The 14434-nt window shown below is 39.5% G+C and overlaps 1 protein-coding gene across 10 annotated transcripts in view; it reads right to left on the minus strand.

Moving 5' to 3' along the window:
* Positions 1 to 14434, minus strand: part of CELF2 (CUGBP Elav-like family member 2) — a 559898-nt gene that overhangs the window by 6354 nt on the left and 539110 nt on the right. For 6 of the 10 annotated variants that reach the window (XM_032985807.2, XM_032985805.2, XM_032985801.2 and 3 more), the window contains 3 exons: positions 13605 to 13724; positions 7495 to 7692; positions 3834 to 3977 (listed from right to left, as the gene is read on the minus strand). In XM_032985807.2, the coding sequence (XP_032841698.1) occupies positions 3834 to 3977; positions 7495 to 7692; positions 13605 to 13724 (462 nt within the window). Of the gene's footprint in view, positions 1 to 3833; positions 3978 to 7494; positions 7693 to 13592; positions 13725 to 14434 lie in introns of all 10 variants that reach the window. The other 4 variants (XM_032985804.2, XM_042792261.1, XM_032985803.2 and 1 more) reach the window with 2 other exon arrangements.

The raw sequence follows: 14434 nt of genomic DNA on the forward strand, positions 1-14434 counted from the left end.
TGTAAAGACAATGTCAGGGCTTGACGAGAACTCCAGATCTTCTGCTCCTCAGTTCTAAGCACTAACTAGGGGGGATAATGCTTGCTTGGGTAATTCAGAATGGCTGGCCTGGCTCAGCTTTTTCTTCCCTAGGAGACTAAAAATGCTCAATTCATAATGGACTCAAATATCCCTGATTCCAGAAGCTCAAAATTCATTTTCATATGTGGGCCTCCCACTTGTAATTGCAAAGCTTGCCTAACTGCTGCTCTGCCTCAGCTCTGGCTAATTACTACTGTACTCAGCCTGCTATTATGCAACTGCTTTGAAATGCTCCCTCTTCTTTCCACTTGAATTTGCCTTAACACATATCCCTTCACTCTGTTAAAGCATGGATCCCACACACTTTGTTTTTAGTCCTAGCACACAGGCTTCTCAGTGCCTCTCTTCTACCAGCTTTCTTCATTTGTGCTCAGTGCCTGCATACTTTTCTGATTTATAATCTCTTTTTACTGTCATTTTAACCTGTTCTTTTATGGCTCTTGCTTACCTTGCACAGCTGCCCTCTTTCATTTCAGTGTCAGAATGATACACATTCCCTATTGTAAAGAAAAAAACCCTCTTATCAATCATCTGGTCCTCGTCCAGCTACTCTCCTTCATAGACTATCCCTATGGTTTCACCTTAAATCAACTTCACCATGCTATTTAGTTTAAGACTCTTCCCTGATGATTTAGGCTAACTTCTGTTCCTTCCACTCAAAAACACCTCTCATGTAATCTCTGCAGATCTTCTCCTGGCCAAAGTCAATACGCTCTATTCATGTTGTTCTGCAGTTGATTGTTTGTTACCCCCTTAAGGGATAATAAAAGTTCCTCCATACCTTCCTTGGTTTTAGTAACTCTTGTCATTTCCTCACTTTCTCCACTAGATCATTTTCTCTTAATATTACTGCCATATCCTGAGGAACTTCATCACTCTTCTCCTTTCTTCCTCTCCCTTATTTTTTCTAGAAGACTGTACCTGTTCACATGACTCTAATCACTGTCTTAGCTCTGATGTCATTGGGTCCACCCTCCCCTGCTTTACTTTTACATCTCTCACTTCTGTTATTCTAAGGTTTGTAAAAGGTGAGAGCTAATCTTGAAGATTTAAACCCTTTGTCTGCTGAATCAACTAGAGCTCATGAGAACTCATGGAATAGCACTTCCAGGTATACACATACTGTCCTGTCATCCTCATCACCATTTAATCTTTTGAGCATTCATTTGAGGTGGACAAGAAAGCAAATAATGCCAAAGTCCATTTTCTGCAAAGAAAAAGTAATTTTTCATTTAGAGATGCAGAGTTACGTGAAGGTTCATCACTGTATATCACTAACCCGCAACTCAGAATGCACCTTCCCTTGCCAATTCTGCCAGTGGACAGCCTTGGACAATCTTTTCACTGATTTGTGCCTTTGGGCAGGCAATTGGAAACTCCAGAGTAGATAGCACCAAGCATGCGCAGAATGTAATTGCTATTATTATTATTATTATTATTATTATTATTACTACTACAAGGCAAAAAAAAAAAGACCAAACCAGCCAAACAAAAAACCCAAACCAAAGCTGTACCAGGAGCAATGACCATTAATGATACAGGAGAGAAACAGGTTCTTCAGATGCACTATTGTCCTAGTTTTTGGGTGAGAGAACAGACCAAAAAATAAAGCTTTTAAAAACACAAATATGGGACCAAACCAACAAATATACAATTCTTGCTAATAAAGATAAGGAGGTGCATACAGAGTATGCTACTTTGCTAAACTAGCAGGATTAATTCTGGCTTTGCCTGTGATTAGCATCATCACCAAGTAGTCACCTACTGAATCAGAAAATCTTAACTTCCTCTGCCACTGAAGTACTTTTTGTTTTCAAAGCAGAACTCTCTCACTGGGGGCAGAATATCTGGGGAGGAAGAATGAGCAATTGAAATGGTAGTGAAACCCAACTAATGCCAAAAAGACAGAGGAATCCTCCATCTGCTGAGTGTTGGCCCTGCCATTTTCCCTCAACCTCGATGAGTCACTCTAAGGTAGCTGTGTCCCAAAAATCCAGACAAATGTGCAAGTAGGTAATCAAAGAGTAAAAGGAAACCCACAAAAAGGAAGTGTGGGAAGCGAGCTGATAAATTGAGCCACCTGCCCAAACTAATCTACATTCTTTCAGCAGTCACCACAATTGCTGCTTTTCGATTAACGTAGCTTGATTTGACATTTCATCAAGATTCCTGGAAACCTCAACAACGATTTTGTCACCCCAACATCCTAACTGAACAAGCTCCAGATCAATAGGGAGTCCATTTCAATTCCACTTTTCAAATTTGCTACAGCCTCTGGGACGGTTTTAACACCTCGCAGAAACATGCTGGACTATATTAGCCTAGATACGAACAATTTTTTGTAAAGCTTAAAGAAGTGAATGCTTCAAAAATGAAATGAAAGACTATGGAAGAATACAGAATGAATGTCACACCCTTTTTCTGAACCGAAATAACTTTCCAAGTGTATTAAGGGCTCGTCTTCAGGTGAAAACCACTTAGATTGTGGCAAGGCTTGAATTCCAGTGCACTAGGTATTTCTGAGTAACTTGAATTCTCCTCCTGTTTGGATACTGTCTGTTTAGTTGAATTCAAACCTTTTCAAGATTGGTTAAAGCCCAATAGCTGTGGGGTCCCTGAATGGCCCGGGTGGAGCCAAATCCTTAGACAGATACAGTTTAACAAAACCTAGATTTTAAAAAAAGTAATGATATGCAAGCTAAGGAACACATATTATAGGGACGCTTTGGAATTAAGGGATGGTGCTGTGGTGCTGGGCAAAGAGCAACACAAGGGAGTTTTGGAAACTAGGGGGTTGTCTGGACTGGTTACTCTTTTGTCATACATACAGCTGCATTCCTTTACTCTTAGAGTTGTCACTTTTATGTAAACTCCAATATTTCAGGTCAAACCTTATAGAACTTAAATATAAGAGATTCTTTCCTCCTGCTAGAGCCTCCTCATGTCTTGCATAAGATCACAGTTATTAGATCAATGCTTTAACAGACTGCCACTCGCTTACATTCTGTACTCCACTCCATCAAAGCACTGAACTGGTGCATCTGTGTTATTCTAAAGACATCAGCCCACTTAATCAACTCTAGAACTTGTTTTACACCAACATATCATCTTCTCCTCTGTCATGACATAATTTTCTGGCAGCTCAAAGTGTTCTCTGGGAAACTTGACACTGATCTTGTGAGGCTCCCTTTATCCCTGCCCTAAGGTAAGGGGAGATGCCACCTCCCATAACACACTGGAGCCCTCCCGCAACAGTTGGATCTGCATATCTAGACATTGACTGTCTGTGAAGTGTTCTGAACTACATGTACACACCATTCAATCACTAATTGCAAAATCTTCTACTTAATTCAGAGGAAAGAAATTCCTGTAATGTAGAAGTAATGGGTTAAACACAGAGCATTTTTAAGTGGCTCAGCTATACAATAGAGAATAATTAGGTATCCATAATAAGGCAGTTTAATAGTATACTAAATGACATTCCCCTACATAGGGTGTAATTAGTTTCATGTACTTGACACATTCATGCGAGATGTCAGACTGGAGGATTATTATTGTTTTTTCATATCCAATATTTAGTTAGAACTAGTTTGTCTGTGCTTCTTCCTGCTTATTTGAGGATTAACAGTCCATTATTTTTGAAATAAGATTCCAGTATGACATTTCTCACATTGCTGTTAATTTTCTTTCCTGGCCCCTTTTCAGTACAGTGCATGTGGTTTTTACTATTCGATTTATTAAATTTGACATACCAAAGCACTTGCTCAGATTGGTCTGTTTGTCAATGAAGACTTTAGCAGAGATAACATTTCCAAAAGGCATGAACATCTGCAGAATGTCCTGATCTCCAAACTCCTGGGGGAGGTGGTAAATAAAGAGGTTTGCCCCTTCCGGACCTTTAGGAAAACAAAACAACAGAAGTATGAAAACAGCTATTATAAGTGCTATATTTAATCTATTTTTCCATAATACTTACTGAAGGTGATGGTCAGAAAGCATTTCACTTTCCAACTTTGAAGGAACAAAAGCAAGTGGATCATCAAAGGAACAGAGCTGAAATGAAGCTCTTTAGAACATCCTGTCTTGAAAAGTGTTTATTTGATAACTCTACTACAGAAGAAGTTAAACTGCAGCCTCTTTCTTCAATTTATACGAGTGCCTTTCAGTATAATTAAGGTTAGGAAAACAGGTACACAACGTGTTACTCTCTCGCAATACCCCAAGAACTGCACAAGGAGTCTTCTGCTGCCTCAAACACCTGCAGGGGTTTGTTGGTTTAATGCTAGTTGTGGGAATGTGGTGGTGTGCTCTCCCCACTCCCAACCTGCCTGCTCAAGTGACAACCACCAGTTGGTCGTCATGGCTGCATCCCACTCCAGGTGGATTTGGGGGAGACAGATAACAGCACAGTAGTCAAGGGCTAATTTGAACAATGTGCCCACATTACCACAGTGATGGTCAACATCTGACTCAAAGCAAATTTGGAAGAAACTAACAGCTGCAGTCAGTATGTAAATATGACTGTAAATCAATTATCTTACTCCGTAATTAGTGGCCAGCTCAGGGCCTGTTGAGCTCTCCTGCACAGCAGTGGGCAGCACGCCAGGATTTCCCCTTGAGTAGGGACACCTCTCAAGGTTACTTCTCGAGGTTGAGAGAGTCCTTGCCTCAATGGATTCTCGTTAAGTGATTAATAGCATGCTAAACTGAAATCCTAACTAAGTGATATAAAGGATTGGTTGTGCACAAATAATCCTTTAGACATAAACTGTTGACCTAGTCTGGGACTGAGATCCAGCCCCACCTAAACTCCCCTCTGAGAAGGAGTTTAGCAAGCAAGGGGGTCATTTCTGAACCTCATGACTCAACAGAAGGGTCTCCCTGACAGTTTTGTCTGACCCTGTCCTCTACGCAGGAAATAATCAAGTGTACTTTGACATCAAATCTTGTTAGACCACTGTCACATTTACTATCAAACTTTGTTAAATCCCTGTTCTATATCAGTAAACACACTGCTACTTCTCTCTTATGAGTGAAATGCATCACTCCACCCGCGCCAGGGAACTTATGGAAATGAAATGAACTGAGCTCAGATTTGAGTATCACAGATATAAACTCAAAGGGCAGGAAGCTGGTGGAGACGGGAATAAAAAAGATAAGAGAATGCAAACTTTGTGACTTGGAAATCAGGGAAGTCAGAGAGAAAAAGAAACTCAATTACATTTGTACTGACTCATTTAAAAATGACAGCTTTTTTTTTTTTTTTTTTAATACAAATTCCCCATTGTCTCCTAGAAGAAACTTTGTAAAAGTCCTCTCAAAAAATTCAAAATAAAGTAGTTGGTTTGAAATTAAAGTGGCTTTAGACAAAGTTGAGTTTGCAAAGAAAGGTGCAAACTCAAAGGTACTTTGAATATTTTCCTTACAGCCAAAATTTGAGATATACATTATTAGTGCTGTTGGTTTCAACACTCATCCTAGCACTAATAGGTTATTTTTTTTTTTCCCTAACTCACTTTCTCCTTTGAAACAACATACTGGAAATGAGCAATGGTTGACTGAAAAAACATGATGTATGATGGAGACAGACGTGTGGCCTTCCTACGCAGACACCAGGAGCGTAAATGGTACCCAAAGGAAATAAACATTTCTGGTAAAAACAGAGTAACCTGTTTAAGTATTCTCTTGCTTAATGGAACCTAAGTGTGCCTCAGATGTGATGTTCTTGGTTTTCTGGAGAGAAGGAGGAAAGTGCTAATCAGGTTTATGGAGTACCTTTTGCAACAGTACCTTCACCTCTCCCCTAGATAACTAGGCTGGGTCTCTCTCTCAGCCTTAAGGAAAAGGTTGCAATGTTTGCCCCAAAGGAGGGGATAAATGGATTAGAAAAAAAAAATGTTTTTAAAAAGAATAAAAAAGAGGAAAAATATTGGCTAGCTGGAACTTATTTCTTCCTATCCTATCCAGAAATAATATTTTTTAAAATAGTAAGAAAAAACTTATTAAACAATAGTTTAGAGCATATGCAAGAGGCAGTTCAATGTGCTTAAGCATTTAATATTTATATAGTATTTTTCTCTGGCACTTGTTTATCCTCAGCCACTCCAGACACTTCACCATTCCATCAGAAATCATGTTAAGAGACCAAACATAGTTGTCAGTATTCAGTGATGGAATTTACTCACTTTAACTTAACCCTTTACTAACAGAAACAAGACATATAAGAAAAAAGACTATATTTTAAAAGGGACATAGCCAATTAATCATAATAAAAAATAAGCCTACACTTGATATGAATGTTCATAAACAGAAAAAAATTAAATTAAAAAATCAAACTGTCCTCGCATACGTATCTTACAATGACACCAAAAAAACTCTGGTGTCAAATGGTCTGTTGTCACTGACCAAAGCGAGTGAGCTGAAAGAAAATTTCAGAGAACATGAAAAAATGAGGGAAAAAAAGTTAATTAAAAAAACCCCATTTAAAATAATTCAAGCTGTTAGAAGTAAATGAAGTAAATTTAGAGAAAATGTACATTTTAACTCCAATGTCCCTATACTACAGCCAGCTGGGGGAATGCCAAATTTGTCTTCCTAGGAAACACTTCCCATAACAGTACAAGATATTATTTTAAAAGAAGATAAAAAAAATTGTCTTGAGGATATTATACTAGATTTATTTCCAAAGCTTAGCTCTGGCAAGAACAGTAGTGACAACATAGATACAGTCTTAGAAAGTATGCAATATTTTCCTGTCCTTCTAGAATTAGCTGTAAATTAGGATGAAAGAAAGCAATGAGAACAGAAACAAACCCCCCAAATGCCTGGGAAGTGTGCAGGGGAACAGAGGAGGGGAAAAGGGTAACCTCATTTTCCTAAACATCTTGTAATTAGTATTCATTTATTCTTAGCAGTAACTTCCTGAGGTTTATTTGCTGTTGGCGCGGGGAGAGGGGGCAATCATTCACTTAGTTGCTTCCCCGCAAGACCCACAATTAAGCAAAGAACCTCTCAAAGCGAAAACGGATCTTATCATCAACTGAAAACCTTACACCTAATCAGATTAACTCCATTATTGCAGAAAATGGAAACCAGAAGAGAGCATGGCACCCATAAAGAGATGATTTTTGTTACCAGTGGCTTTTTACGCGGTAGTTGGTAAATGCTTTTGTATATGAAAAGATGGCCAGTAAAGTATAACTTGAAGGGCAGATGGAACAAAAAATGAATTATGTTGGAGGTTAAAAAAAGTAACAATACAAAACAGGAGAAAACTGAAAAGAAATCAAAGATTAGGCTACTCGAGGCCCTTTCCTAAGCCTATGTGAAGAAACGAGCCCGTGACACCACTTTCTTTGGGTCGTGGGGAGTTTGCTCGGCACGGGGCTGGCCCTGATGGCGGTGGGCACTTACCTTCCTTCTGGCTGCCTGCAGCGCTTTGCTGCTGCAACAAGCTCTGACTGTACAACGTCGGCAGCGCGGCGGCAGCATACTGCTGGATTCCTGAGTAGGCCTGGGTGAGCGCGTCCATCGTGCCAGCCGTACCGTTCGTCAAGCCTGTTGCGCCGAGTCCTCCGTTCAGGGCCGCCATACCTGAGAGCATTTGAGCAACTTTACAAAAAACCCAACAATAGAGAAAAGAAATTGCACTTGTTCATTAGTGCTTTCCGAAAGTCGTTGGTATTATATGACACTGACAACGACAGCAGTGCATGCAGCTCGGCACTTCACCGAAAGGGACTGAAAACAAAGAAACATGACTTTGGCGCCAGGATCACTTTAGCACAAGGGTTGCACAGTCAAATGGACTCGCATGCAGCCTGCTACTGGCAAGTACTACAGCTCAGTGCTCCTGAAAGCCTCTCTGCCCACCCTCCTCGACACACGTGCTTCTGCTGAGAGTATCTGAAGTTGGGAGAGTGGGATGTATTTGACCTGCATCCTTGAAAACTGGACACTGGGAAAAAGCAGTCTGCGAGGAAATCCACTCTTTCTGACCACGGTCTTTAGCAACAGGCCATGACCACACCGTATCAGAAGTTATATACAGAGTTAGCAGAGAATCCCAACTAACAGTATTTTGAAACAACCCTCTGCGCAATTGTGGGCTTTGTCCCTTAGGTTCATGGTAGGAAGATGGACTGTGATGCTCTGCACTTCCATCTTCCTCTTCCAGTTACTCCAGAAGAGATGAACAATGGCTGCCCCCTCCCTGGAAGTGTTTAAGGCCAAGTTGGACAGGGCTTTCAGCAACCTGGTCTAGTGGAAGGTGTCCCTGCTCATGGCAGGGGAGTTGAAATTAGATGATCTTTAAGGTCCCTTCCAGCCCAAACAATTCTCTGATTCTATGATCTAAAAGTGACTAAAAGTGCTTTATCCAGACGAGGCATCTTTCATGAAGAAACAAAAACATTTAGTTCTAGCAAATCCAGTTTCTTCTCACTGGAAGCAGAGTCACTTCATATTTTTTCTTTAAAGTGATCCTATATCCTGATAAATAATAGATTAATTTAACCGGGATAACTGCCAAAGACGAAATTTCAGACTGGATTGCTAGCTATGTGGAAAATGGCATCCCTCATCCATGCAAACAGTGTGGTCTGCAACAGAAGTTTTACTACTCTGACTTGATGGTAGACAAACTCCTGGGCTACAGCCTCCCTCCATTGCGTCTATTCCTCATCATGGCTTCTAAATGAGCCACATTGAAGTTAACAGTGTTGACACCTATTTCCAGCAGAAATTACAGAAAAAAGTGAATTTTCTGTTAGACTTACAGTCTTTTTGGCAGTTGAAGGAGTAGCAGAGTTCAGAGCCCTGCTCATCACCCACACCTCTGGCTTATGTCAACTGGAGCAGTAAGTGTTCATCAGGACTGAGAGTTAGGCCAAGTTTTCTGCACAACAAGCTACCCCATGCTCCCCAGTTTTTAGATGAACAACTAAAACAACAAACAACTTCAAAGGGCTTAATCAGGCCTGTTGAGGTACAGCAGATGAGTCACCAGAAAAATGGGGCACCCGGAACCACCAGTGACCATTTCTTAGACATTGACTGTTTTGGTTGGCAAAATGGTGGGTGAAGAGGTGACTGGTGGGGAACACTGAAGAGAAACTGAGAGCTTAATTTCAGAGCAATAATAAGGGATGATATGTAAACTGAAGAAAAGTGAGGAAATTAAGCAGAGGACACTTTATAGTGAATTAACAATGAAATATATTAGACTGGGAAACAATCTTCAAGGAAAATGGCATAAACCTTACCACATGAGTAATTCAGAGATAGAAAGAATACTGCAGGGAATTATCCTGCATTGACAGAGGAGGATAAAGATGCTGACCTACTAGTTTTCTTCCATCTCTTATGTAGATTTGAAAAGTGTATTCCTATGAGTCTCTGATAATCAGGACAATTGCTCAAGTGGCACCTTTCTGGCTCTACCAGAGTCTGTGCCAATTAAGAGAATTGTACTGCATAAATTATACCTTTTGATATTACTATAATTTGTGTGACTAAACACTTGACAGAGATGTGATATTCTTAGCCTTTTCTTAATAAAATGTCTTGCACTTTGAAGATTTCTCTTTCCCCTCCACCCCACTTCAGATCATCGCTGTATCTTGATAGGAGGTACTGTCTGCCACTGCTTTGAACAAAAACCTCTGTCAGAGCACAAGAGAGCCAAATATTTGTTGTATAATGGTTCCAGTTATGAAAAAAAAAAAATCCCTTGCAAACCAAGATAACTCTTGAAGTTTCTCATATCTAGAAGTCAGGATATTTGGAAAGTGAAGATTCAAAAAAACCCTGCCATCCCCCCAACCAATAATAATAATAGCAATAACAATAATAATAAGTCATTATTATATATTATTATAATAATATAATATATTATTACTATTATTATTATTACTACTACTACTACTACTACTACTACTACTACTACTACTACTACAACTACTATTTGATCCCGGGTCTGACCTTAATCTGCTTCGATGTTTTTATACTTAGGTTTGTGTCATTGGTTGCATGGGTGTACACACATCATGGGTTAAAGTAAAGGCTCCTGATAAAGCAGCAATACAACCACTCCTTATATTATAGTGTTGAAATAACTTGATAACAGAGGAAGCATTAGGATAACATGTTATCTTTTGTGAGTCATCAGCCTATTAGATAAACATGCATTGTGTTGCAGTGGGGAGCATCCTCCCCCTTCTTTCACCTAGAATCAATAGCCCCTTCCCACCAAATGATTTCAGATTAGCAAACAGCCAGATAGCCCCAGCTCACCCCACTGCCTCTGGGAAGGGCACAGCTACTGCTACTGCATTGCACATGTCTAAATACACTTCCCTCCTGAGCAAAATATCTGCAGGAATCTCTCAACATTTTATCTATTCTCCCTTTTTACATTTTTATGAAATATACAGTCCAGCTGCAGTCACACAACTCTGCTATCTCTTTATTATCTCTACCAACGCACCTCAGTCTGATATTAAACTCTGGTCCCTTCCTCACTTCTGTGAAATAACCTTTTGATGTCTATCATCTATGGCCTTCTAATTTTTTGAGTCACTCTACATAATACAGAAGTGACAATGCTTGGCAAGTCCAAAGGTCTTTCAAAGTGCTTTGCAAGCACCTTCAATTCTGTCACAAATAGTTTTATCTCCATTTTACAGATGTAAATATGGGAGCAGAAAGGCTAAGTGACTGCCCTGGGTTCACACACAAATATTGTGTCATAGCTGTCCAGTATCCTGAATAGATGGTCTTCTTTCTTAATTGCAAAGAATCTCTTCCTCCCTCTTTATTAGTTTTTCCTCATGATTCATAATTCTTTTTGTTTGTTACATTATTTAAATTTACATGCCCAAAGGAGACAGTCTAATGTTCTGTCATTTAAGGTTTTAGATGCTTCAAGCACAACTGAGGGAAGACTGGGTGAATTCCCACACATGCATATAACTGTTGCCAAACACTTGGAGACCATTAAACTTATCATACTCCCTTTAATTTTTAAGGCCTCCAGACTTCTTTCTACAATGCTTCTCTCTACAATGTGAGCACTATCAGTCTCCACAGCCCAGATTTTTTTTCATGGACCCAACCAGGATCCAGAAAACAGATAAAAGTGTCCTAGTGAGCTCAGCCTGGAAGACATTCTCCCTGTGATTCTCACATATAGAGCAGGACATGGCTTCAACAGAAGAGTACCTCTTCCAACAGTTCTGTGTAAATCAATGCCTAAGCCCAGTGCCACCTTCTGATTAACTTTGGGTTAAGCTCTGCTTGACTTCTGCTTTGGATTGCTCTTTTTAATTCCCCAATTACAAGCATGTCGCTCAATTCCAACTTATCTGCACAATTACTTCAGGAACCTCCATGACCAATGAATGATTTTACTGGAGTGCTTATGACGATGGCATAGTGTGAAAACATCAGACTCATTGAACGTGAGGTTTCCTGAGGTAAATTCCTGGGTAGGTTTGAGTGTAAATGACTGGATCAGAAATGGTCACTAGGAAAAGCACTGGCTCATCATTAAAATAAAAAGGGGAGGTTTTTATAATTTGAACAATACTTTGCTATTATTAGCATCACAAGTACCTGAAACTGATAACCAGTGTCACCCTTTTCAGAGAAATGGGGCCACAACACTGTGTTGTGGGGAAGCAGTTTCCCCTCTGGATCTCTCTCATATATGTATATATATAGACAGACATATCCACATACATTTTGTAAGTGCTATACATGCACATTCTGGGCATGTACACTCTCTGTGTCCATAAAAACATCCATGAAGAAGATTTGGGACTGAATCCACTGTTGGTACAAGTCCATGGAAGCCATGGTGGCTTAAAAGAAGATGAAATTTGGTATTAGGTTGTGAATACATCATTAATATTTCAAATGACACATGCAGATAAGTTTGCACACACATCATCTCAAAATACTTGCTGAGAAAATGTAAACTCTCTACTTGTAGTCTAGCAAGAAGTGTTAAAAGGAATGCAACAAAAGGTTTCCCACACAAAGTCAAGAGCTCATAGGTGATTCATTCTTGCTTGGTCTTGATGAAATGGACATTATCTTGGAGTGCTCCAGTGTGTCTGGGTTCTTAGTACTTGTAGGAGGAAAGGAGTGGGATACCATACTCTGCTTTTGATATTTTGACTTCTTATAAACCAAGTAAAGCACAATGACTGTTTATCAGTAAAGGGTATTTAATCATTTCTTACTTATGGCAGGGTAGTTCTCTTACTACAAGGGCTCATGAAAGGAGGTAAGTTAGCATTTCATGCATGCCATTTTCAGTTGCTTGCTTCTTTAATACTAATGTAATAATAAGAAAGGAAACTAACATCTGCCATTTGGGGACCTAATACTTACTTGTCTTAAGTTGTTCTTGAGTCATATTTACGATGAGGTTGTTTGTGTGAAATACGCATGTCCTTGCCAGAAGCAAGACCTGTTTTACACAAGACCCCATGCAATCATTCAACATTGCTACATGGACATCCATAAGCCCCCTTACTTCCCAGCTCCCAACAATGACAACCAGAGATCACAGAACAGAAAGATTGGGTGAGCAGCCAAGTAACAGTGACAAAAAAGACATCATGCAGTGCATCAGAGTAATCAAGAGATACTGAGGAGGACATCCATTCCTGGGGGTACATTATGATGGGTCATGGACTGGCAATGACCAAATAGATTCCTTGCATTGCAAAAGGAAATGCAAGGAGCAACAACAGCTAAAAAAAAGGGAGGGGAAAAATACGGCTGGACAAATCTCTTCCATTACAGGCAAAGGTGAAGTCATCATAGCAGAAACAATTAAAAAAAAAAAAAAAGTCCTTCTTTTTCAGGAAAATATTGACCAAGGCTAGGAACAAGGAAGAATGTTCTAACAACTACTGACATCTACTTATCTGGAGATGCCAGGGTTTGTCTAAAATGTCATAGGAAAGATGTGCATGCTCTGGTATTACAGGTGACTGACTGCGTCATTCTCTTCTACTTGCCAATTAAAAGCCAAAGACTTGTTTTAATTTTTAACTTATGCTGCTCTGAAGTCAATTTGATAATTCCTACAGACATTTTAAAAGGACTGCCTCTGTGGCAAATATCTTTCTTATCACTACATTTCTGACTGAGGTTTTGCACATTGGGGTGATATACCTGTTGTCAGCCTCCCTAAATGAAAAAGGAGCCTCTCCTATAACCTAGATAACCCAAATCCCTGGTGACATTTCTTTTACCTTCCATATGCCCTGCAAGAAAAGGAGTCTTTGTGCAGGGACACAAGGGACTTCACTTTGCAGAGCAAACTATGTGAAACTAAAAGACTCCAGAACTGCACATATACCATGAATGGAACTAGATCTATTTGACCCTCTTATTTTGTATATAGTTTAAAAATAATCATATAATTGCTTTACAATTGATAGTTTTTGTGGCATGATTATTGGGGAAGGCTGTCCACCACAGCAATAAATACTCACTGTTTACGGTACCTGCTAGTGCATTAATATTATTCAGTCCAACAGTGGCTCCAGCCAGTCCTTGGAGAGTACCCAGAGAAGTCAAAGAATTCATGGCCGCACCAGCTGTGGAATTAGCAGTTGATGCAGCCACTGGAAGGAAAAAAAATCAGGGTAAAATTAAGGTCATATTTTGCTTATTCTGGTTGATCACAAAATAGCTTACAATAATGCTGAGCATGACAACAGGGTCACTTGCAAGAAAAAGAAAAAAAGAAAATGAGACCAATAGACCAACCTTGTTCAAGATATTAATAGTATGATTGTTCATGGAAAGTGTTGATAAGACTTGAGCTGCAAAGACTGGATCACAAAATTTAGCATTGTGCTATTATTTGCAAACATATTATAGAATCAGGAAGTATGGGAACAGTCACTTTCTCAAAAGTCTGTCAATCAACACAGGCTATTGAGATTTTGCCACATTTTAAACTCCATCATTGAAAAAAGATAGAATAACTCACAGAAATCATACAACAGCTTTCTGTTCTGGGCCACAAGTGTTCTAAGAGAAAATTTAATTATTCTAAGATATTGTGCCAATATGGCTCTGCTCTACAACACTGTATGAACACCATTTAAAGACTTTAAGTTTACAAAAAGAAGAATAACCAGACAGATACAAAATATAACTACTACCCATTTTACTGCAGGCTTTTAGTCTGGACTTTGTACATAACTAGTCATGTATATGCACCCCAAAAATGATACTATATGCATCCCCAAAACCTCTGCCAGATGGGAAGCTGAGGTTCAGGTGGAGAAAAGGTCCTTGCTGCTGCAAAGTCAAGGGAATGATGAAG

Source organism: Tyto alba, unplaced genomic scaffold (genome assembly GCF_018691265.1).
Source record: "Tyto alba isolate M040663 unplaced genomic scaffold, T.alba_DEE_v4.0 Super-Scaffold_2, whole genome shotgun sequence".
Classification (NCBI taxonomy): Eukaryota; Metazoa; Chordata; class Aves; order Strigiformes; family Tytonidae; genus Tyto; species Tyto alba.